Source organism: Lepidochelys kempii, chromosome 1, assembly GCF_965140285.1.
Source record: "Lepidochelys kempii isolate rLepKem1 chromosome 1, rLepKem1.hap1, whole genome shotgun sequence".
NCBI lineage: Eukaryota > Metazoa > Chordata > Testudines > Cheloniidae > Lepidochelys > Lepidochelys kempii.
Window position 1 is genome coordinate 207,703,239 of NC_136380.1, and position 23,708 is coordinate 207,726,946.

General features: G+C 46.0%; 1 protein-coding gene across 9 annotated transcripts in view; it reads right to left on the minus strand.

Annotated features, from left to right (window-relative positions):
• Positions 1–411: 411 nt before the first annotated feature.
• SPICE1 (spindle and centriole associated protein 1) overlaps positions 412–23,708 on the minus strand; it is a 57,496-nt gene continuing 34,199 nt past the window's right edge. For 5 of the 9 annotated variants that reach the window (XM_073310001.2, XM_073309992.2, XM_073310058.2 and 2 more), the window contains one exon: positions 412–4,442. In XM_073310001.2, coding sequence (XP_073166102.2) covers positions 4,314–4,442 — 129 coding nt within the window. In that variant the 3' untranslated portion in view covers positions 412–4,313. Of the gene's footprint in view, positions 4,443–21,453; positions 23,455–23,708 lie in introns of those variants that run through there. The other 4 variants (XM_073310029.2, XM_073310039.2, XM_073310019.2 and 1 more) reach the window with 2 other exon arrangements.

Sequence of the window (23,708 nt, forward strand, 5' to 3'; positions counted from 1 at the left end):
ATACACAGAGAATATGAAAAAATACCTCCTCCCACCCCATTGTCCAGCTGGTAATAGCTTATCTAAAGTGATCATCAGGTGGGCCATTTCCAGCACAAATCCAGGTTTTCTCACCCTCCACCCCCCCACACAAATTCACTCTCCTGCTGGTGAGGGGGGTGGAGGGTGAGAAAACCTGGATTTGTGCTGGAAATGGCCCACCTGATGATCACTTTATATAAGCTATTACCAGCTGGACAATGGGGTGGGAGGAGGTACTTTTTCATATTCTCTGTGTATATATAAAGTCTGCTGCAGTTTCCACGGCATACATCTGATGAAGTGAGCTGTAGCTCACGAAAGCTCATGCTCAAATAAATTGGTTGGTCTCTAAGGTGCCACAAGTACTCCTTTTCTTTTTGCGAATACAGACTAACACGGCTGTTACTCTGAAACCTATAATTTCAATATAATTCATTCTACTTTCACAATCCCATCTTTTGGTCAAGCTACGCAATGACTAACAATGACTGGGTTCCACATATCAAGCGTTCTTTATCTCCTTGTTCATCAGTGATATTTAAAATCATCAAATTAGCACTCTGGTTTGAGGCAGCTATCTGTGTAGCATGCCTGACACAATTTTGGATACAACAGGAAAGTAACTGAAAACATACAAAAATTATTAGGATTCCAAACAGGAGAGTTAGGGCTCTCCGAAACAACCAGTTTCCTGTGCCAGAGAAATTGAAAAGGTTACTTAGCCACTTCCATAAAGAACTTGGCTCTTGGTGGGGAAGATATGCGATTTGTTCTAAGTGGCTAGCACGATCTGTTACCTCATTGGTGTTGTCTGGTATATACACACAGCAGTCTTTTCCAGTGAGAGCACAAGTCCCTCCTTTTGCCGCCAGCACTATGTCCAATGCCTGATGGTTTTGGAGGGCCATCTGTCAGATTGCCCCTGTTTCTTTGGCCAGGGCTCTTAAACTTTCTCCGGTTTCATTTACCATTATTTCAACTACTGCTTGTAACCTTAGGAGCCTTTTTGTATGGTGTATTACTCCCCCTAATGGTATTAAGGAACCTCCAATGGCCTCTTCCCATAAGCCCAGGTTAAGGGGCTTATGTTATTTACATACCATTGGACATCTGTTAAGCCCCTTCTTTTTTGCCTGAAATTGTGGAGACGTTCTGGAGGGAAGGTTCCTAGCACTCGGAATTGTGGGAAGAGTCGGGCAGGATAACAGGTTCCTGACCAATTAGCTGTTAGTTTGGTATAAGCTCTGGTCCCACACACCCAGTGATGGCCTATTAAGGCCAGGAAGGGTCGGTTGCACCCATTTGTCATATAGGTGATTGCAAAGGAGGAGTAGTATCCCCCAAAGGGTATAGGGTAATTCTCCTTATGTGGAGTGGTGTTATTTGCATGACATTGAAAGATTGTATTGTTTTCACTAAGGTTACTGTAGGGGGAACATGAGATTGATTTCTCTGTTTGATCCCAGGTTGAGAAAAAAATTCATATCTCCATACCTGGCCCGCCACTTTTTAGTTTTGTTTGAATAATCCCATACACCATTGGCCACAATATACTGAAGGCAACGGCTTTTCCCCAGATCCAGCCCTGTCCCATTACACACCCAACACCAATGACCTTTTCCCTCCACCACACTTATCCATTTAGATGCATTTATTCCCACCGCTTCCCAACTGTCATTGCTGTTCCATATTTTGTTAAATGGACGAGGCCCTCCAGTGAGGTCTGGGGACTTGAGTGGGATAGCCAGGACAGGAACACCAGTTTGAGAGTGGGCTGGGATGTGGCTGCAGACCCAGCAATTAGAAATATTAAGGGTCTGAGCTATCCACACCTGCTGCTGGATAAAATAATTGTCATTGTGTCTCCCCAGACTGTAAGATACCAGCAGCCGAGGAACAGCGTCTGCTTCTGGCAACCCTTACGAGAGCGTAGATTGTAAGGTATTGCAGACTGTTCCTCTACGTCTTCTTCTGGAGTCAAAATTGACTCTGTGTTGTCCTGAGGTGATGATTGGTTCTCTGGGGATGGTGCCTTCTTACACTGTGAAGCATGTATCCACACTGCGATGCCAGATAGTTTAACAGCCGTCTGTGTAGTAAGCAGTACCTGATGAGGACCCTTCCAGCGGGGCTCCAAGGTGTGCTTTCGATGATGGCGCCGTACGTAGACCCAGTCACCTGGCTCGAGGTTGTGGAAAGCGTCGGAGGTGGGTTCCGTGGGCCAGGCGGCTCGAACCTGCGGATGGAAGTGACTTACAGCTTGCATTAGTCTCTTGCAATACTGAAGGAGCGCATTGTGAGTCAAGTTCAAATCTGGAACGGGAGTAATGGTAGTCATAGCTCGCATAGGGCGTCCCATAACAATTTCAAAGGGACTTAATTTATGCCTTTGGGATGGAGTGAAGCTCATGTCCATAAGGGCTAATGGTAAGGCTACTGGCCAGCTTAATCCTGTAGAGTCACAAATTTTAGCAAGCTTATTCTTCAGTACACCATTTCATCTTTCAACTGCACCTGCACTCTGTGGGTGGTAGGGACAGTGCAACAGGTGTTTGATATGCAATAATATGGTCCAGGTGTTGAACAAGTTGTCCAGTAAAATGTGTACCCCGATCACTGGACAGAACAGCAGGAATTCCCTTGGCAGGCATAATATGATTTAACAAACATTTGGCAACAGACAGTGAGTCAGCCTTGCAACAAGGAAAGGCTTCAGTCCAACCGGAGAATAAACATACCATAACCAATATAAATTCATATTGTTGACACTTAGGCATTTGTGCAAGAACGGTGCTTGAGGCAGGCCCCGGAACCCCTGGGCCACTTTTTCAGGTTTACCAATATTATGGCTTTGGAAATGGTACAGGTCGCACAGTGGTGGGCTGCAAAAGAGCTAAAATGGGGGGCCCACCATCCTGTCTTAGTTACAGCAGAGACCATCCCCTCCTTTCCGACATGCGAAACACCGTGTAGCAGGGCGGCCAGAGACGGGTAGAGTGAAAAGAGGGCTACAATGGCGCCAGTAGGCGAGCGCCAAAGAGAATTGGGATGTAGAGAGCAACCTTGGGCAACCCAGGATTCTTTCTCGGTTTCTGGGGCAGAGTCTTGGAGCAAGGCGAGGTCAGTGAGGGACCAGGAGGGTAAGAGGAGAGCGGAGAACAAGGGAATCAGACATTTCGACTAGGCGTGCTGCAGCAGCCACAGCACACAGGCCGGGGGGTAAGCCTTGGGAAACAGGGTCTAAAGTGGCAGAGAAATAAGCCACTGGGCGGTTCTTTTCTCCGTGCATCTGAGTGAGAACTCCAAGCGCACGTCCAGATTGTTCATGGTAGAAAAGGGTAAAAGGCTTAGAATAGTCAGGCAGCCCTAAGGCAGGGGCAGAAGCCAAACCCTGTTTGAGGGAAACAAAGGCAGAATTGGCCTCAGGGGGCCACAGCATGGGGTCAGGCACAGAGAATCGAGTGACTTCCTGGAGAAGTTTTGCAAGGGAGGCATATTGGGGGAATCCATTGTCTGCAAAATCCAGCTATGCCTAAAAACTTCTGGACCTGGCTTGGGGAGCGGGGTCAGGGAAAGCTAAGGATTGCTTGGATGAGGGTGAGAGAAAGTGCACAGGAACCCTGGGAGAGGAGAAAGCCGAGGTATGTGACAGAAGCTTGACAGAGTTGTAGTTTAGAGCGAGAAGCTTTGTGACCCTTATTTGCTAGGGCAGTAAGGAGCACTAAAGAGTCAGTTTCAGAGGCAGACAATGAAGGAGAACAGAGGCGTAGATAATCTACATATTGGACTAGTGTGGACCTGGACAGGAAAACAAGGTCAGCAAGGTCTCGAAAAATATGACGGGCTTTCAGTATACCCCTGGGGCAGCGTGGTCCATGTGTACTGTTGCCCCTTGTAAGAAAAGGCAAACAGGAACTGGGAGTCAGGGCACAAAAGAAAAGAAAGCAGATCAATAACAGTAAAATGAGTTGCATCTGGTGGGATAGAAGCCAGAATCTTTGAGAGAGGCAAGTTTTGATTCTGTCCACCTATGATTTGCCTCTTCCCACCACTGCATGAAACAATCAACCTCTCCTTTTGCCAATTTAGTTTTAGGTTGGCCGAGTTTGTCTTTTAGGACGTCTACTCGGTCTTTGTCCCAAGATCCTAACAGTGGCCACTGAATTTTGGGATTCTCCTGAGTTAGCCTTTTGCATTCCCATACACATCTCCCCCCCCGCCCCAAGGTCAGCCTTTTGAAGCCATCCCCCACCCATGTCATGAGGTTTTCTGTTCATTAAAACACAACAATGCTAGCAACAAGACAAACACCACAGACAAACAACACAAAACATAGATCCATGGTATTCTGAGTTATTCTTCCGCTGGCGCCAGCTTGCTTGTAGAGTGTCTGAAAAACAAAAGAAACAATTTCCACCCCCCTGGTGGGGACAGATTATTGCTTAATAATAATACCACTTTCTTTTACAAATTTCCTTGCTAATTGCAGGAAAAACAGAAGAATTACCTCCAGGCTGTCCTTATTTTGTTCTATAGTCAGGCTAGTGAATTACCCCACTCACTGGTCATTTATGAAATTCATGAGGTGGTGTACCTCAGTTTCCCCTCTTGTGCAACAGACTATGTTTGCAATAGTTTCTCTGCTGTACCAAGCTATAAGTTTATTCTCAGGTAATAGCGGAGACACAACTTCAGATTTTAGCACTATTCACACACACAAAATTCTCTTTTGCCTAACATCCCTTGCGCTGTGATTACTCTTTTACACAACTGTACCCCGATTACACTTCCATCTTGTACAACTAGACACAACCAGGAGCAGCCAAGTTAAGTTCCAGTAGAAACCCCTTACATCCTTTAGTGATTTTGATTACATTACCCAATAGTCAAATAATTTTGATCAGATTCTCTCTCTGCCTGCTGCCTGCAGCAGTCCCTTATAGACCATTTCTGTGGGAAAAGGGCCCATTTTCCCTCAGAATAGTTGTAAAGGCTTCTGGGGACAGAAGCGTAGTGCTGGTAGTAGTCACTCTACCTGACCCCCTTGGCCTAGACCATTTTTCCAGAAATTTACAGGAGTCCGGACTCTTCCTAAAATACATAAACTGAGCCGGCGTTCCTTTAGGGAACTGTCCCGACTTAGATGTCTGGTTACCCATACAGGAGGACTTTACACTCCAATCACACAAGAAGGAAAGTCGCATTCATCAGAGCGATGCCCGGTGCAACACACAAAAGGAGCCCACAGGCTACTGCCTCAATCGCCCTTGCTTTCACACCAAGCGTTTTACCCAAGGTGCGGTGCGGCTGCGATTGTGCAGATTTCACTCATTCAGAGCGTGGGGACAGGAACCCTTTGGTCAGCCGATCCCCAGACGGAGACGGCGCCCAGACTCAAACACACCACAGGGAGGACGGATAGACACAGAGACAAGACAGTGCTCAGTCCGGACAAAACACAGAAATAATTACCTGACCAGATTCCTGATGTCAGATCCCGGGATCCCTACCAGAACAGAGTGGGAACCAACAGGTTCGATGGCGTGGACTTCACTGTGGTCATGCACCCTTCCGTTCTGGTGGAGGACCGGTTGGGCCAAATGCCCAGGTGCCGGCTTGCCACAGCCGTCCTAAGAACAGTCAGGAGTCACATGGCCCCAGCGAAGACGGTTGCCATCTTGGTGGAACCTCCAAATTGTCAAAGTCAGATTCAGGACTCACATAATTTGTCAGACCACTCTGTTTATTAGCAAAGCGCCTTACTAATGCACCCAGATGTGAGCCCCTCTCTGAGGCCCAAGATAACCTATTTATACAGCTAAGCCAAAGCCAATTTAACATAAGAGACAAAAGAAAGCAGAAACTGACAAATCTACATACATATCTTATTTGCATACTAAAGTTTACCAATCTCCTAGCTCAGTAGGAGCTCTAAGTTAATTAGTTTGAGGACCCATTGTCTCACACTCCTTAATGTTTCTCTTCCTGACAACTATATTTCAACAAACCCTTCAAGTAGCATTTCTTTAATGAATTATAATTTCAATATAATTCATTCTACTTTCACAGCAGTCAGCAGAATCCTCGGGTATAAGGGCAGGGTGAAGGGCAGTGGCTTCAGCAGATGAACTGAGCATGCGCAGTACACGCTAAGTAGCACATTGCTACGCAAAGCAGTATCCTACATTACACTGACTGTGCCAGCCCCTGCAGGCGAGCGACATTTGCCCTGGGGAGACACCCAGGGTCCCCACACAGATACCAGCCTCCCCTCCCCAGGCTTAGCTTCTCCGGGCGCCAAGGGCAGCGCAACTCTGCCGGGCGAGCAGGAGATCCGTCTCCATGGTTATTAGCCATGCCCCGGAGACCCCAGGCACGGGATGGCTGGGATATCGCAGGGCCGATGCCAGTCCTTCCCCAAAGAGCTGACAGCACAAACACAGTTCAGGGGCTGCTTTGCAGAGCTGTATTACAGGACTGGATTTAGGGACAGGTGACCCAGGGCTACCGCTTCGGGGGCGCCTGGCTCGGGGTACTGCATAGGTGCTGGAACTAGGGGGTGCTTGGGGTACTGCTGTGCACCCCCTGGTTTGAAGTGGTTCCCATCATATACAGGCTTTATAGTTGACTTAATGGCTCTCAGCACTCCCACTATACAAATTGTTCCAGCACCCCAGGGGTGCTGTAAGGTATTCAAAAGTTTAACAAATGGAGGGGGGAGGTGCTATTTGGTCTAGGGCCAGCCCTGGCTGTGTACAAGGACACAAGATGCCAGCAGCTGACCATCGGGCCCTAAAACTGGTTGGGGTGGTTCATGAAGGGTGCTGCCCTTCGTTGACTGCATTCATAATTGGCTTTCATTCTCCCTGAGGATGGATGTTGGCAATTGGCATGTGCCAGGTAAAAACAAGACTGGCTGCTTGAATTTGATGGTCAAAAGAAAAAAAAGAAAGTGGTCTGCCGTATTTGTGTCAGGCAACAAAACATCACCTGTAAAAGATGACTGAACTGTGAGGAGCCAGGAAGCTGATGAAGACTCCATAGCAATGTGTGGGGATCAGGAGAAAGGGATTTAGAGAGTTCAATAGCGGGCATTTCTTCAGGGACAGAGAAATAGGTTCAGGGCATCCATGGCAGTGCACTCCTGCTTCAGGACATGGCTATCTGGACTCTGCAGAGAGGGACGTGCAATCCTGTACAGGCCCAGGATAAGAGATTCCAGATTTCAGATTCTGTGCATTTGTCTTCAGCAGGGATGACAAGTCAGTTGGGTCAGAAAGAACGGGAGAGTAAGAGCACACAAGCAGAATGACCCTATAGCCTGCTGGTTTGAGCATTCATGGGAAGTTGGGACATCCAGGATCCCTTCCCACTACTCTGCTGTTGCTTTAATTAGTTATCCACAGTGGAACAGCTTCCACTGGTCCAGGTTCTTGGTCTTTTTCTCCCATCTGGCTTAATGAGCACAGCTAAGTGATTGGCTGTGTCCAGGTCACTAGTTGACTCATACTGCTTCAGTAGAGCAGCACACTCTTCTTCAAGGCAGGGGATGTAAACAGGGTGATATCCATGTGGAATCGCTCTGGCGGCTGCTTTGTAGATGGCTCTACAGAAACGCCTGTAAGCCTGCTCTATCGGGATATGGTGGGGCAGTATTGTTACAACACTCCATTCTAGAGTCTTGCTGGATTTCTCCCAGTTGGCTTTGTGCAGGTTCCACCGCTGCTGCTTTGTGCTCATGACGATCGGTAGCTAAAGACCAGTATGGATCAGTGGCTGGCTGTGTGGAAAGTTGTGCAAGACTTGACATGATGCTGAATGTGGGTTTCCGTGTACTGAGCTGACCCAGCATATGTCAAGTGAGTAGTTGCAGTTCTATCTAGAAGAATGGATTTGTCAGGAATAAATCATGCCAAACTAATCTGATTTCCTTTTTTGACAGGTTTACTGGCCTAGTAGATAGTGGGGAAGCTATAGACATGATATATCTTAATTTTAGTAAGGCTTTTAATTCAGTTTCATGTGGCATTTCCATAAGCAAACTAGGGAAATGTGGCCTAGATGAAATTACTACAAAATGAGTGCACAACTGGTTGGAAGACAGTACTCAAAGAGTAGTTATCATTGGTTTGCTATCACACTGGGAGGCCATATCGAGTGGGGTCCCACAGGGGTCTGTCCTGGGTTTGGTACTATTCCATATTTTCATTAATGGCTTGGATGATTGGGTAGAGAGTCTGCTTATAAAAGTTGCAGGTGACACCAAGCTGGGAGGAGTTGCAAGCATTTTGGAGGACTGGATTAGAATCCAAATGACCTTGATAAATGGAGAATTAGTCTGAAATCAATAAGATGAAATTAAATAAAGACAAGGGCAAAGTAATACATTTAGGAAGGAAAAATCAAATGCACAAATACAAAATGGAGAATAACTGGCTAAGCAGCAGTAATGCAGAAAAGGATCTGGGGGTTATAGTAAATCACAAATTGAATAGTAGCTAACAATGTTGTGAAAAAGGCAAATGTCATTCTGGGGTGTATTAACAGAATGTAAGACTCGGCAGGTATGTAAGTATGAATGTTGTATGTAAGACATGGCAGGTAATTGTCCTGTTCTCCTCAGCACTGGTGAGACCTCAGCTAGAGTACTGTGTCCTGTTCTAGGTGCCACACTTTAAGAAAGATGTGAACAAATTGAAGACTGTTAACATGCCCCCCGCAGCCTTTTCTAGACTAATCATGGCCAGTTCTTTCAAGCTTTCCTCATAGGTCAGCTTTTCTAAACCTCTTATCATGTTTGTTGCCATCCTCTGAACTCTTTCCAAATATGTAAAAGGTTGTTATAAAGAGGACTGTGATCAGTTGTTCTCCATGTCTACTGAGAGTAGGACAAGAAGTAATTGGTTTAATCTGCAGCAAGGGATATTTAGGTTAGATATTCGGAAAAGCTTTCTAACCATAAGGGTAGTTAAGCACTGGAACAGGTTACCAAGGGAGTTGTGGAATCCCTGTCACTGGAGGTTTTGAAGAACAGGTTAGACAAACACCTGTCAGGGCTGGTTTTGTTTACTTGATCCTGCCTCAGAGTGGGGGATGAACTAGATGACCTCTTGAGATCCTTTTCAGCCCTTCATTTCTATGATTCAAATGTGATACTTTTCAGTTTAAAAAGTCCAGATGTTAAAGCCTAGTAACTCAGGATTGCCATCAGTTTGTAAATCTCAAGCTTCATAATTATTGATCTTGACAATATGTTCTGCTATTATAATGTCTCAGTTCAGCAAATGACCGTTGCATGTTGGAGTCTGCTTACTTTCCCATTGGGAATCCCTGAAGCTTCACTACTTGTTTCCATGCACATTGTTTTGTATTGTCCATTCCCCAGACACCCAGCCAATACCTTTATCTGTTTACATCAGCTTATCTGGAAAACCGCCTGAAAGCACTAGTTCAACAAAGCACTTAAAAGCATATGCCTGATTTTAAGCACCTCAGTTATACATCCCTCTTAAGCAAAGCACTTGAGCATAGATTTAAGGTTAAGCATAATCTGATTTGATGCTTTACATTTACATTGTCCTCATTCACCTGTGGCTCTCAAAGTGCTTTATGATTGTGGGTATGCAGGAAACACTTCTGGTTTTAAAATCTCAATATTTTTACATGTATTTTTTGTGCAGAGGTACGGAGAAAATTGTGGGGAGGATCCAGATGCAACACCTATCCCCAGGCTGCCTATGCTGTGGTCAGGTGTCAGGCACCAGGGTCAAGCTCTGAAAGTTTATTAATAAGAACTTAGTAGACATTTGGATTGGCTCTGGAGAGGGAGCCAGTCGTGGCTTGTAAAGGAACTGCTCAGCATCAGAACTGAATTGCACAAGCTTATGCTGCTCCTGTCTCAGAGCTGTGCAGTCTGGCTCACAAGAATTGAAACAGAATGGCCAGAAAGACACTCCTCCCACAGTAGCTTGTAGCTTAGAGGGAAGTGCCGTGGCATAGATGCTGGAACAGGGGTGGGCAAACTTTTTGGCCCAAGGGCCACATCTGGGAATAGAAATTGCATGGCGGGCCATTAATATTCACAAAATTGGGGTTGAGGTGAGGGTTCTGGTTGGGGGTGTGGGATCCAGGGTGTGGCCAGAAATTAGGAGTTCAGGGTGTGGGAGGGGGCTGGGGATGAGGAGTTTGGGATACAGGAGGGTGCGCCAGGCTGGGATTGAGGGGTTTGAAGGACGGGAGGGAGATCAGGGCTGGGGTAGGGGGTTGGGGCATGGGGGGAGGCTCGGGGTGCAGGCTCTGGGTGGCACTTACCTAAAGCAGCTCCCAGAAGCAGCGGCATGTCCCTTCTCTGGCTCTTAAGCAGAGGCACGGCCAGGTGGCTCTGCGCGCTGTCCCGTCCGCAGGCACCGCCCCTGCAGCTCCCATTGGCCATAGTTCCCAGCCAATGAGAGCTGCAAGGGCGGTGCTTGGGGCAGGGGCAGCATGCAGAGTGGAGCCCCCTGGCTGCCCCTATGCGTAGGAGCTGGAGAGGGGCCATGCTGCTGCTTCCAGGAGCCACATGGAGTGGCCCCTGACCCTGCTCCCCGGCTGGAGCGCCGGAGCGAGGCAAGCCCCAGACCCTGCTTCCCAGTGGGAACTTGAGGGCCAGATTAAAATGGCTGGCAGGCCTGATCTGATCCACGGGCCATAGTTTGTCCACCCCTGTGCTGGAATTAGGGGTTCTGGGGGTGCTGCCACACTCCCTGGCTTGAAGTGGTTTACAGTTTGGTTCAATAACTCTCAGCACGCCTGCTATAAAAATTGTTCCAGCGCCCCTGTGCACTGGGTTAGGCAGCCCAGGAGTTCATGCTGCTTTTACCTGCCCTACAAATTTCCAGGCAATTTTGTATTTTGTAAAGGTCTCATATCCCTGTTCCTCAAGACAGACATCTCACTCTTCCTGTTTCATATATGAGGAAAGTGAGTCACTTCAACTAAAGGTGGGAATAGAACCCAGGACACTAATGTGGTAAAAGGCACGTCTCATTCACGAAGCCATATTGCTTCTGGACACGTAGGTACGAGTTCTGTCTTTGGTTGTCTGCATGCTGAGAGACCCAGAATTTCCCTGGGCAATAGTTACCCCTGTTTAGTGTACTGACTGCATGCTGTGAAGGTAACAGCGGCTGTAGGAAGAAGAAAAGATGACCCTGTGCTTAGGGTCACATCCTAAGATCCAGAAGAAATGGGGTCCGGCCTGTGCTGTACTCCACCCTGTTACCCAGGGTTCTTTCAACCCAAAGCTCTTGTGAACTTTTGCTCTGTGTGAGGTGGTGTCAGGAAATAAATCAGGGGTGACACGGCCGTCTGACCGATAGATGGCTGGCACAAACAGGACAACACAAGACTGCTTTCACTTAAAGCTGAACTTTACTCAGTCTCAAGCACTTACACACGTCCGCAACAGGTTAGTAAAACACCCCCAACCCTTGATAATTACCTAAGCTGAGTGTGGCTCTCAAGTGGCCCAGTGGCAGCCTTCCGGTGGCCAAATCTTCCATCTGAGGGAGAGTCCAGTTCACCTACCTCAAACTTTTTCCCCTTCTTTCTACATTAGTAATACAATGACATGTCCCTTAAAGAAAACTTGTTAAGCAAGCAGTTTCAGTGGTCAAGCAAGAGGTTTCCTTCTGATTATTGATTAACCAGGTTTGGGTTTTCCCCAGAGTTTGCAGCCTTGAGGCCCTAACAGACATTCCTGAAGGCACATCCTGCCCTTCTAAAATGCACCTATCAGCAACTTCAACACAATTCTTATCAGGAAGGACAGAGGTCAAGCTGCCCTTTCTGTGGCACCCAAAATCCTCTCCCCTCCTGCCTTGGTTAAGCTGAGGCTGCTGCATGGCCAATTTACGGCCTGCTGATTTGGCTGCTTTTAGCAATAAGTAATAGTGGTTTCAGGCACTTTACTGGTTTGCCAAAATCTCCCCATACAACCCTGCAATGTGATGGCAGCAAGAGGCCCTGTAGTGGAGGTGAGCGTGAAGGGCCAGTGGGAAGCAACTCTGAAGAAAATAATAGATTTTTCAGTTTCCTATTGCAGGCAGTATAGCCCAGATGGGCATGTTCCTAGTATCAGACTATTTGCCATATGTATTAACAGGCAGAAAATCCTCTGTCAACTGGGTTGCATATTTTTGTTCCCTGGCTGAAAGAATCTAGCATAATCTTCCGGCCTAGTTGATTACTTGAACCAAAACCCAACCCGAGCATCTCATTCACCCAACTCCTTCCCTGCACTCCCTCTGGAGTTTTCTAATGTACATTGCACTTACTCCTGTTTTACTAATTCTCCAGTGAACAGCAATCTGGAGGTCGGGAATAATATTCCAAACTCTCTTGTCTTGAGTGAGGAAAGTGTCTTTCTGAAAACCCAGGTCCTGACCCCGATCTCACATCATTTTGACACTGGTAGGTTTCCATTTTTTCTGTGGAGTTGCTCTTGATTTATATTGATGTACATGAGAGAGGCTGACTTTCAACAGCTCCACAGCCGCTGGTGGTATTTCTGATCTCCATTCCCTGGACATGTGATCTGTTCCCTGCCTCCTCACCCTGCCCATAGATGCATGGGGTCCCCAAGAGCAAGAAGCACAGAGTCCCCTCATGTGCAATGTGCCCAGAACAAGGGGCACACTAGCTCCATGTCAGAGAAGGCAGCTTGTTTTATTTGCTTTTAAACACTACTGAATTTAAAACATGGAAGAGGAAAATTGGTTCATTTTTAATGGAGAGTGGAAAGCCCTGTTTTGTGTTCATCACGGCAAGAGCTCAGCCTGCCTTACGGTTCCTAGGGGGGTGCCTCTTGGCACACAAAGGGATGGCTCCTCTCCAGCACCTTACTTCCTGCTTCTTTCTCACCATCCTCACCTGCACTCGGTTGCCTGTGCCAAGGGACGTGGGGTGACCAAAGGTAAGTACTGGCTCTAAACCAGACAGGTGCCTCTTTCTTATTTATCTAAAGATGTTGAAATAGCATCTGATGTCCAGAGTCGAAATGTCTACCAGGTTCAAGATGGGAACTGGCTTGTTCCCTGCCCTCCTCCTTGGCTTGGTCTCAGCCTTTTGCAGGAAATCATAGGAGGAGTCTGATGGTCCAGATTGCTTACTGTGGGCTTGTGACTCATTTTATTATTAACAGTGGACTAATTTGTTCCAAAAATCAGGGGATGGAGGCCGAAGGAGCTGGCTCCACAGATGAGCTCCATTCCCCTTCTCCTAAATGCCCCCAGTAGCACCATGTGCTACATTTATACCATAAAAACATAAAGATTTGTCTCCCCTTGAATTTCAAGGCCCATTATGATCATCTAGTCTGACCTCCTGCATAACACAGGCCAGCAAACTTGCCCAAAATAATTCCTAGAGAATATCTCCTGCTTAAACATGTGCTAGTTAACATGGGAACTAACACAATTGGAATTCTGGTGTAGGCACTTCACAAACGTTTGTTCCTAGCCCTTGACTCTCACAGAAAATGAAACTAGCTTGTCCCTTCTACTCCTAGAGCTGCTGTGCGTTATGTGGTAGTATACACGTTATTCTGGAAGCACAGGGAAGAGAAGCCTGAGATGCAGCTGTCAATGCCAGTCCTGCCTGCCAAGAGATCCTGGAAGCCTGCCCAGTAGAACCTCTTCCCTTGAGACCTTCTAGCAGGCGTGGAGTCCTTGCTAGCTGGGGCAGTAATCCAGGGACAAACCCTCTCTCTCTCTCAGGTTTCAGGATGGTCTTCCTTGTGGTGTCTGTCTACACCTTGCTGCTCCTGAGCTTTCACTCAGGTGAGTGGATGAGGGTAGAGACAAGAGTGTTTTGTGTTTTCTAAGTTCAGATGAAATGCTCGAGGCATTTAGGCATTTGTCTGAATGTCTAACCCTTGAAATATATGGAGACATTGCTATTTCAATGTGCAGCTGAATGATCACATCCAAATTAGGAGGGAAAATGAAATTATCTTCATAGACGCTTAGAATCACAGATGTTAGTGAGGTAAAAGACCTACTAGGTCATATCTAGTCCATCCCCATCTGGGCACCAGAGCAAGATTATGCCCTATCGAATATTTTTTCAGTTCTTTGTCCAGTCTGGTTTTCAGTGTAACAAGCAAAGGGGCTTCCACCCCTCTTCCAGGGAGACTATTCTACAGCCTCAGAAATCTCACTGTCAGAAAGCATTTCCTGAGATTCAGCCTAAATTTTGCTGTGTTTAATTTCACCCAATTTCTCCTAGTTACACCTTTGTATATCACCAGAGATTATCTCACTTCCTTTTAGTGTTTGCATGTATCATGGTGGGTTGTTTACTGGCAAATGGACAGTTTTATGAATATATTGGAATATGGGTAGTTCTAAATTATTGTTAGTTTTAAAAATGTGGTAAAGTACTTGGAATTAAGAAATGCACGATAAATATCAAAATAAATAAAATGCTTTCGGCAGACTGTTACCATGACTCACCTTACGAAATGCTTAGCCCAGGAAAAGAATTTGTTAAACTGGAGTTAAGATTATAAAGTTGCACTGATAAATTAAACAAACAAACAAACTTAGAACATTATAGTTTTCTAACAACCCAGTGTTGGAAGGCCAGTCAATTCTGAAGTACAAGCATGGTCAAAAAAATCTAAGTGTGTGAAATGATGGGAATTATGGCCAAAGTATCAAAACTTTACCTCTACCCCCACCCATTCCAATTGGTACACATCTGGAGTTGGCCTGTCTCCTGTGGTACTTGTGAGCCTCCATCTAGTGTTTGGAGAGTGGGCAGAGTCAAGTTTGGTATCTGGTTGTGTGTGGCTTTGAGATTTCTATAAACACAGTAGATAAAGCAGCCTGTTTTATGGGTGGGGTGACCAGGTATGTCTGGAAACTAAACTGTCCCTGTTTTCAGGGCCTGTCTCTGACACTGCATCCTTGCCCTGCCGTGCAGCCCCCTTGAGCTAGGTAATGAGATGTGTAAATCTACCCCAGGGAATACTGCTGGTAGAGGTGCCCCCTATACCCTGGTGCAGAGCTGGTTTCATCAGCTCTGTGTATATATGCTGTGTCCTCAATGAGATCTACATCTGCCACATTAAAGAGGAGGATGAGCTTAATTGGCCAGTTAGATCCAGCCACAAGATCCCCCGTAAGTGCTTTCTCTGGGGAATGACAGTGAAGATGGGATGCACCCAATGATCTCACTGTAAGAAACAGTGTGCTCCAATGGATAAGGCACTGCACTGGGACACAGGAGACCTGGATTCTAGTCCTTGCTGTGCTACTGAGCTGCTGTGGGACTTCGGGGAAGGTACTCTTCTGTCTGGGCCTCTGTTCCCCATCTGAAAAATGGGATAATGATACTGACCCACCTTTATGAAGCACTTTGAGATCTGTGGATAAAGAGTGCTATATAAAGAGCTAAGTCCCAAATCCACAAACATATTTAGGTTCCTAACTTCTGTTGAAATCAGTGGAAGAAAGCCTATATACGTTTGTGGATTTGGGCCTAAGTCTTAATTACTAGCTGAGCGGACGACTCCACCATACACCTATGAGATATTATCCTCCATCCCCATAACATGGGATATGTGAAGAGACCTTCCCTGAGCCTGTCCTGCTTTTCTAGTGGTTGAGCTGAGGGTTTTGCGTATCCCAGAAGGGCAGGGGGAGCAGGAGGTTCAGGTGTGGAGCAGCAGCAGTCTCAGCCCCCACCTTAATGAAGTTTTCTGTATGCAAATTGACCACTAAGACATGGCCCTGAGGCTCCTGTGTCATTGCTGGTATAGCCCTTGTTTGGGTACCCCCGCCTTCGAGCAGCCAAAATCTACCGTACTTGGTATACATCAGAGCCTCAGGCTTGGTATTGAGAGCGGAAATGCTAGAAAGTTGTGTGCACAAAAGCAGCAGAGTCTACAACTTCCAGGTGCTTCCCCAAGCTGTGCAGAGCAAAAGCCAAAACCCTTCTAGCAAGGCCCCTGTCACACAACAGAAATGTGGGACCTTTAGGACATTTACTGGGGGACAGGAACTCTTTCCTGGCTACCCACCTGCGCGTCCTAGCACTGCAGCAGCTTGGCACAGCTCACAGGCTACATGCCAACACTCAACCACCATTCTCCTCTTTTCCTTTTTCAGAGAGGAAATAATCACATGTACGACCACTACTAGAAACCTGCCTGGAGAGAACTGTCGTCTGCAAATAGGAGCCACTGTGGCTTTACATTACACCTGTCTGTCTAAGGAGCAGGGAAATGAGACAGTCAGGTTTAGCCAGGAGGTAGGATAGTAAGGGAATCCTTAAACAGTGGTTTCTTGGGCATCAGATGGGATGAAGTTTGCAGGTCTCAGACCTTATCTTTCAGCTTCTCTCTTGGTCCCACTGCACACAGACTGAAATCAGTCTTCACCCTGTTTCTCTGAGTGAAATACACTAAAGAGCCTCAGAAAAACCCCAAAATCAAATAGTCACAAATCAGTGTGTCTAAAAAGTGTCCATTTGGCACAATTTACACACAGCTAGAAAATATTTATCAGCATGTCTGTCTGTGTATACACACCCACGTTTGTAGCTCTGTCTGTGTCAGGTTCAAAGTTAACATCTTGGTCACTAAACAGAAGGCTTAAAAATGAATTAGTTGCCTTGAAACAGTACACATACGGTCTACAGAACGACATGTCCAGCTTTTGCATTGGTGTGTGTAATTCCTCATTTGTCGACATGCACAATGTTGGCAGTAGTGACTGTTAAAACTTTCAGAGGCACAAAACAAGAAGCAGTGGATGAACACACCTTTGTTCACCTCTAATGTACACAAGTCAATTTTTCAAACATAGCTACTGTAATAGTGTCTAAATCCTGTCTCTGGGTACTCAAAGTAGCATATAAATGGCAGTTAGGTACCTAACTGCTGATTGCAACAGCCAAAGAGAGGATCTGGGCACTCAAGGTGCATGTTCAAAACTGTATGGCTGAGAGTTCAACCATTACAAATAAGGCTGTTTGGCTGTGTTTCATTATCTACAACATGCCTTTTGCCGACCAGTCTGAGGCTGGGATGTTCAAAGGAGCAAGGCATCCAGCTCCCACTGAATGGCAATGGGATTTAAGCACCTAACTACCTGAGGGCAGGTCTATACTTACAACGTGGCATCAGCACACTGCACCGATGCGACTGCACCACTGTAGTACTCGAATGAAGACACTCTAAGCCGCCGGGAGAGAGCTCTCCCACGGGCATAGTTAATGCACCCCCAGAAGAGGCAGTAGCTGTGTCAACAGGAAAAGCTCTCCCGCCAACATAGCGCTGTCTACACGGGTGCTTACGTTGGTATAACTACGTCGCTCAAGGGTGTGGATTTTTCACAGCTCTGAACGACTGTAGTTATACTCAAGTAATTCTGTAGCATAGCCCTGCTTTAGACGCCACTGAAAATCCCAGCCTAAGGTCTGGGCCACACTACAGGCCGATACTGGTGTAACTCCTATTGCTCAGGGGTGTGAAAAAAACCCCACACCTCTGAGGGACGTACTTATACCGACCTAACCCCCCGCGTAGACAGCGCTACGTTGGCAGGAGAGCTTTTCCCGCTGACGTGGCTACAGCCTCTCAGAGAGCTGGATTAATGGGAGAGCGCTCTCCTGTCGGCTTACAGCATCTCCATTAAAGCATTACAGCGGTGCAGCTGTGCCAACGCAGGGTTTTAAGGGTATTTTGTCTAATTTAAAGTATTCAGTAGTGCTGATTCTGGGGATAAGCTATTGTCATTTGTATTTATAAAATGCAGTTTATTAAAAATCTCCCCTTCCCTCTATTTATTCCTACATTGTGGAACTTGCAAGATCTCTCCCTTCTTATAACAGGTTAACAGCATTAGGGAAAAACTCCTCAGATTAGATCTTGCTTTGTGTCCGTCCCCCACATCTCTGCCTGCCCATCTGTGTCTCTGCACATGCAAACCCTAGTCTGTGTTCTTCAGACTACAGTAGGAGAAGACCTGGTTCCTTTACTTTTATAGCTGGGAAGGTTCCTGGCCTCTTGACAAAAGCCTCTGTCACTACTGGGACTTGTGAGAAGGGGATATCACCCTTTTGGAAAGTACTGCAGTGAAGCCCCTAATACATAATGCGTACTTGGGCAACATGAATGACAGCAACTCACTGCCTTGGCAGAAAGCCCCTGTTTACACCACTAAAGAATTCATAGGTAAGTTTCCTTGAAGTTTTTCAACTGAAAAATACCAAGGTTTTAAAACAAAATGAAAACAATTGTTTCAAAATGTCAAACCATAATGAAAACTTTAGTTTCTTTTTGACTTAACAGTATTTGGGTTTCTAGAAACCAAAGAGTTCTGGCTTTCCCAGTTTAAGGATTGCTAGTCTGCCTCCCTCTCCTACTTTCACTTCTTTTCCCCCCCACCGGAAAAGTACGGGGAAGAGAACATAAAATAGTTTGAAAGCGAGTTGGGTGGGGGGAGAAAGCACTTTACACTTTTAAACAAAAACAAAAAGGGGAGAGATAGGAAAACCCCTGAAAAATCCAGAAGTCAAAAATGAAACATGAATATTCCAAATAGACGTAGTTTAGAATTTTTCTGGTCAGAAAATTGAAAAAAAAAAAACCCAACATTTTTTTCCATGAAATATTTTGCCATGTTTTCCAATTAGATAATTTTTCAGTTGAAGAATGTTGACCAGCTCTACTTAACACATTCCTAACAGATCGAGGCAAAGGAGCTCTCCTCGCTCAGTCTCTGATTTTGTGTTCACTGTGGCTTGCGGCTCTGTCATTCCGCAGAACATTGCATTTAAGACAAAAGGAGGAAGTTGAAAGGCCTGGGGAAAAATGAAACATTTCCATCGTTTTTCTTATATGAAAACAGAAACACATTGTCAAAAGGTGGCCTTGTACTGACCCCTCCGGAGACGGACTAGATGGGAGTAAGTCTGATTCTATTCAACACAGTAAAATCCGTATCAGCTCCGTCCAGAGACTCCTTTCACCAGTATACCATATTACAAACGTAAGATGTGTGCACTAGTGGCGACAGCTACACTCTATTGCGTGGTCCAAAATTGAGAGCTCAGTAGAGAAAATGATTAAGATGTCAGCACTGGCTACTCTGTCTTCTCCCACACTCCTGAGGGCATTCTGCACCAAAAAATTAAAAACTATACACAGTACTTTGAAATTCTGCCAGTTTTATATGTCAATAAATAAATGCAGATGGTCCAGCATGGCAGTGGGGAGCACTGGCTGCATGAAGGTGGGAGATCACCTGGAGGCCTCCCCACCACCTACCCAGAGGGCACAGACTCAGTGGTGAGGCTGCACCCGATCATGACACAGCACAAGGCTTGGGCCTGCCCCTGCCCCAGAAACACCCTGGGGTCCTGCCCCTCTGCGCCAGGTGTGGGGCAGGCAGGCTCAACCAGGCACGATCCAAATGTGAAAGGATCCAGGTGTGGGGTGAAAGGATTCTGTGTGGTACAATCTGGGTGCAGGCAGCTCAGTGGGCGGGTCTAGTTGTGAGGGGATCTGGACGCTCAGAGGCTTGTTGGGAGGGTTTTAGGTGCAGGGGCAATGGGACTCTGCAGGGGCTTCCAGGTGAAGGTGGTTGGGGCTCAGTGGAGGGGGTCTGGCTGCTGGGGGAGTGGGGCAGGAATCTGGATGCAGCTAATTGGGGGGTCAGCAGATGGGGGCTCAGGGTGGTACAGCTTGTCAGGGTGGGGGTTTAAGTGCAGGGAGCTCAGTGTGGGGTAGTCTGGGTGCAGGGGTGGGGGGCCAGAGGCAGGTGTCTGGGTGCAGGGGGCTCCAGATGCAGGACTTGAGGTTCCATGAGGTAGGGTTTGGGTATGGAGGGTTAGGGGGTAAATGGTGTGAGGCTTGGTGGGGGTGTCGGGGGGGGGAGTCTGGATGCACAGGGGTTGAGTGAATGGGGGAGCAAGCTCCCCCTACAGTGACCCCTCCCCCAAAAGCTGAGGAGCAATGGAGGCAGGAAGCAGGGGAGGATGCTGAGCTTCCTGCAGCTGGGGGAGATTATGGGGGGTGGATCTGACATCCCCAGCCACTCCTTGCAGAGGAAGAGGAAGTCCCATCCTCTTCTGCCTCCAGCCCAGCTTTTACTAGCAGCTAATCTCAGCTCAGGGTAGGAGCCACTGGCTGGGGTGTTCCCAGCCCCGCAGTGATTTGCCTCTCTGCTGGCTGCCTGAAATGATGTACCTGCGCAGCTAGGGAGTGGTGCATGACTGCTCTTGCAGCTTCCCTGTCAGAAAGTCATTTTTCTGCAGGGAAGCAAAGAAATCTGCAGGGGATATGAATTCTGCGCACACGCAGTGGCACACAATTCCCCCAGGAGTATCCCCATCCATTGGCATATGAGGGCACTGAACTCTCTGCACAGTGACAGCATTACACTGTTATGAGGGGTTCCAGCAGTTGAGCAAACAATTCTCCTAAATCACAGTTGCAGCCAGTTTTCAGACCAGATGAGCGGTGTTGAGTACCTCAGGCTACGCTGTGGTGTCAGACAGAAAAAAAAAAAAAGAGACATCCCAAGGCAGTTGCAAGGGACATGACCAACTCTGAGACAAACACAGGGGCATTTAGTAAATTGCTGACTTTTGAGAGCACATGTGGCCCTCCTGAGATCACTGGAAGTTTTGCCACTGATTTCAGTGGGAACAGGATTTCACCCCAGAAATCTTCCTGTTTGGACTTTAAGACCCAAGAGCTTTTTTAGACCTACTGTGAGCAGGGTTAGATGACCTGGGTAGGTAAGAAACTGGGCCAACAGATTAGCAAGAGGATCATTCACCCCACCCTAATAGATACGCTGGAACATTTGTAATGAGTGAATTGGTTTGGAACAATTCAGCAATAATAGAGCTATCATGGATGTGCATGGATATGCAGCCCATCTACAACTGATCCCCACTGTGCATCAGCCTGGATGGATTTTCCAACAGTCTTAACTTTGTCATTTAACAGCTAGCTTTAATGAAGTTTAACAAAGTGCAAGGCCTAAGGGCTTGATTCAGCACCCATTGATATAGTCAACAGTAAAGGTCTCCTGTAGATTACAATGGACATTTGATCAGTACATACCAAATCCCACGTTTAGAGAGTCTATTGTTTCTATGGAATATCTCCCTCCCCCCAAAAATGTACCCAGCAACAATTAAAAAAAGGGAAAAACACATTTCTCCATTCTCTTAAAACTCAAACAGTTAAAGGATTTTGCTTGTACTGTGCACTCAGGCAGGATTTTTTGTGTGGAGACACCAAGCATGGAAAACTTCAGCCCCAAGAAGTTAAAAAAAAGTCTGAAAACTGGGGCTTATCACAGAAACTATTTTTCATTCTTTACTATAGAGGTTGCTACAGTTACATAACAAAATGAAGAGCTATGCACATCCTCTGATTATTGGATTTTATTTACAGTTTATCATTAAAATTAAAAATTGATACATAAAATATCAAATAAAGCTGTACAAGATCACAGCCCCTGGATTATACATCCTCACAGGACCCAAAATAATTTAACATAGCTGCACCAGCACTTGGGTATAGTACTCCATGTAGTTCATTACTGTATCAGAGACCAAGGGCCTGGAGGTAATAGTTACAATCTGAATTAGACATTTTAAAATTTACCATAAATGTCTTCCTAAAACAAGGAATCTTCAAGTCTGGAAGTCATAACTGATGGGTTAGCCATGCTCCAAGACCAGAGGCAGCTAATGCTCTCAGATTTTTTTGAGCTGATCCCTCTATAAAACACATTGCAGCCCTAGTTGAGAAGTGTTCGTAGCTTTTAAATCCTAGAAACATTCAAAACGTGTATAAGGAGGGAAATGCCAGAACAGAGGATTCCCTGTTAGGAGGGGAGATTTATAGTATTTTTAAATAGTCTATTCCCTATATACAGCAAATCCTCTATTTTTACATCATACCAGATGGGCGTAGCAATCAGTCCACCTAGAACAGAGGAAGGATGAGCAGAATTAAGAGCAGAGGATCGTCTCATAAAATACTCTAATTCTTTCCATCTTAAGAAATTGAAATGGATCTATGGAACATGCTGAGACCTGAAGGGCTTATACCTGTCTTATAATATAGTTCTATATTGAATAGATGTTTGAAAATATACAAAGATGTGACATGCTAGCTTACGACACAAAGCACCAGATTTTAGGACTTTGTCCTGACTAAACAGCATTTAATTGCCTGGCCCACCTAGGAGATGGAAAATAAGGTACTAGAAATGAAAAAGTTAGAGGGTGACAAAGAGATGAATTATGGAGCAATCCAGTCGCTCACCTGGATGCCCTAAAGTATTAAGAAATTTCTCACATTGAGGAAGGAGCACCTAATTACCACAACATGGGGGGGGGGGGGCAGGTAAAGGAGAGAAACTAAACCAGAAAGGATCCATTTATATTAACTTAGGGAAAACAGAATGTATGCCATCTGATCAGACCCTATATTGTAAGTCAGTGGCAGCCTTTGGTCATTAATCAATCAAAAACCATATAAAATGGTGAGGGTTATAGCAGAATCTGGAAAAAGGAAGGTATTCTTTCCTTTAAACATATCCCCACATATAAAGGAAAATCCTGCTCAGCCCCAGAGCTCAGAACAGGGCTGCACAAAAGAGCTGCTCACTGTGGCACAGAAGCAGTAAGACTGGAGTTGTGATGTGAGGCTGGGGGATAGTTTGGAAGCCAAAAGTCAAAACAGTAGCTGCCTCTGTGGTGTTGTGGTCCTGACTTTCAGACAAGAGGATTCTCTTTGTACAAGAAGATAGCTTCCATAAACCAGTCACCACACTCGAAGCATAAGGAACTGGTTTATTTCTGAGGCAAGTCCTTCAGAGTGACTCCACAAATTGATTCACCAATGGTATTCCAAACTGTTCCGTAACACACACAGCTCTTGTCAACTGGATTGTCCTATTTATTTCCTTATCTTGTGCTGACATGTATCTGAGCTGGTGCATGAAAAAATGGTTTCTTCTCCAGAAGCCACTTTCTTCAGCATGTCTAATGTTGGCGGATGCATTATTGAGGTATAGAAATGGGCTAAAATCAGCCTCAATTTAGGTCCTCTTCATCCAATAGGGACTGGACTGTTACATTCCATTCCCACCTTTTGTGTCCCACTCTCCAGGCTATAATTGCAAATGCATTAATCTGAAGGAGAGCATAAACATAATAAGCTTATGGACCTCTGTATACTAGTGGCACTGACAAGTAGGCACTTTGAGAGTTAAAATTCACGTTTTGGGGAGAGGGACTACAGAAACCTACCGGTGGGTCACAAAAAAATAAATATAAAATAGAGTCTATGCGATTCAGCTTCAGTTACATGATATGCATTGATAGTGCAAACCAGCCTTCCTCTCTTTGCCTCTCCACCTGTGGGACAGAGGGGTAGGAAGAGGAACTGAAGTGAGATTCGTACAGTCCTTTCACTCCCACAAGCTTACCAGTTATTACCAGCTTCTACAGATCCTCTAGCTTCCCACTATATGACTACTACTATGATAACTTCTCTTTCTGCTATCAGCACTATGACATCTCCCAAAAATACAAATGCTGATCAGACAATGGCCCAGCAGATAGTGTTACTCTAGAGTGTTCCTTTTCTTCCTGTTAAAGGAGGAAGCTTT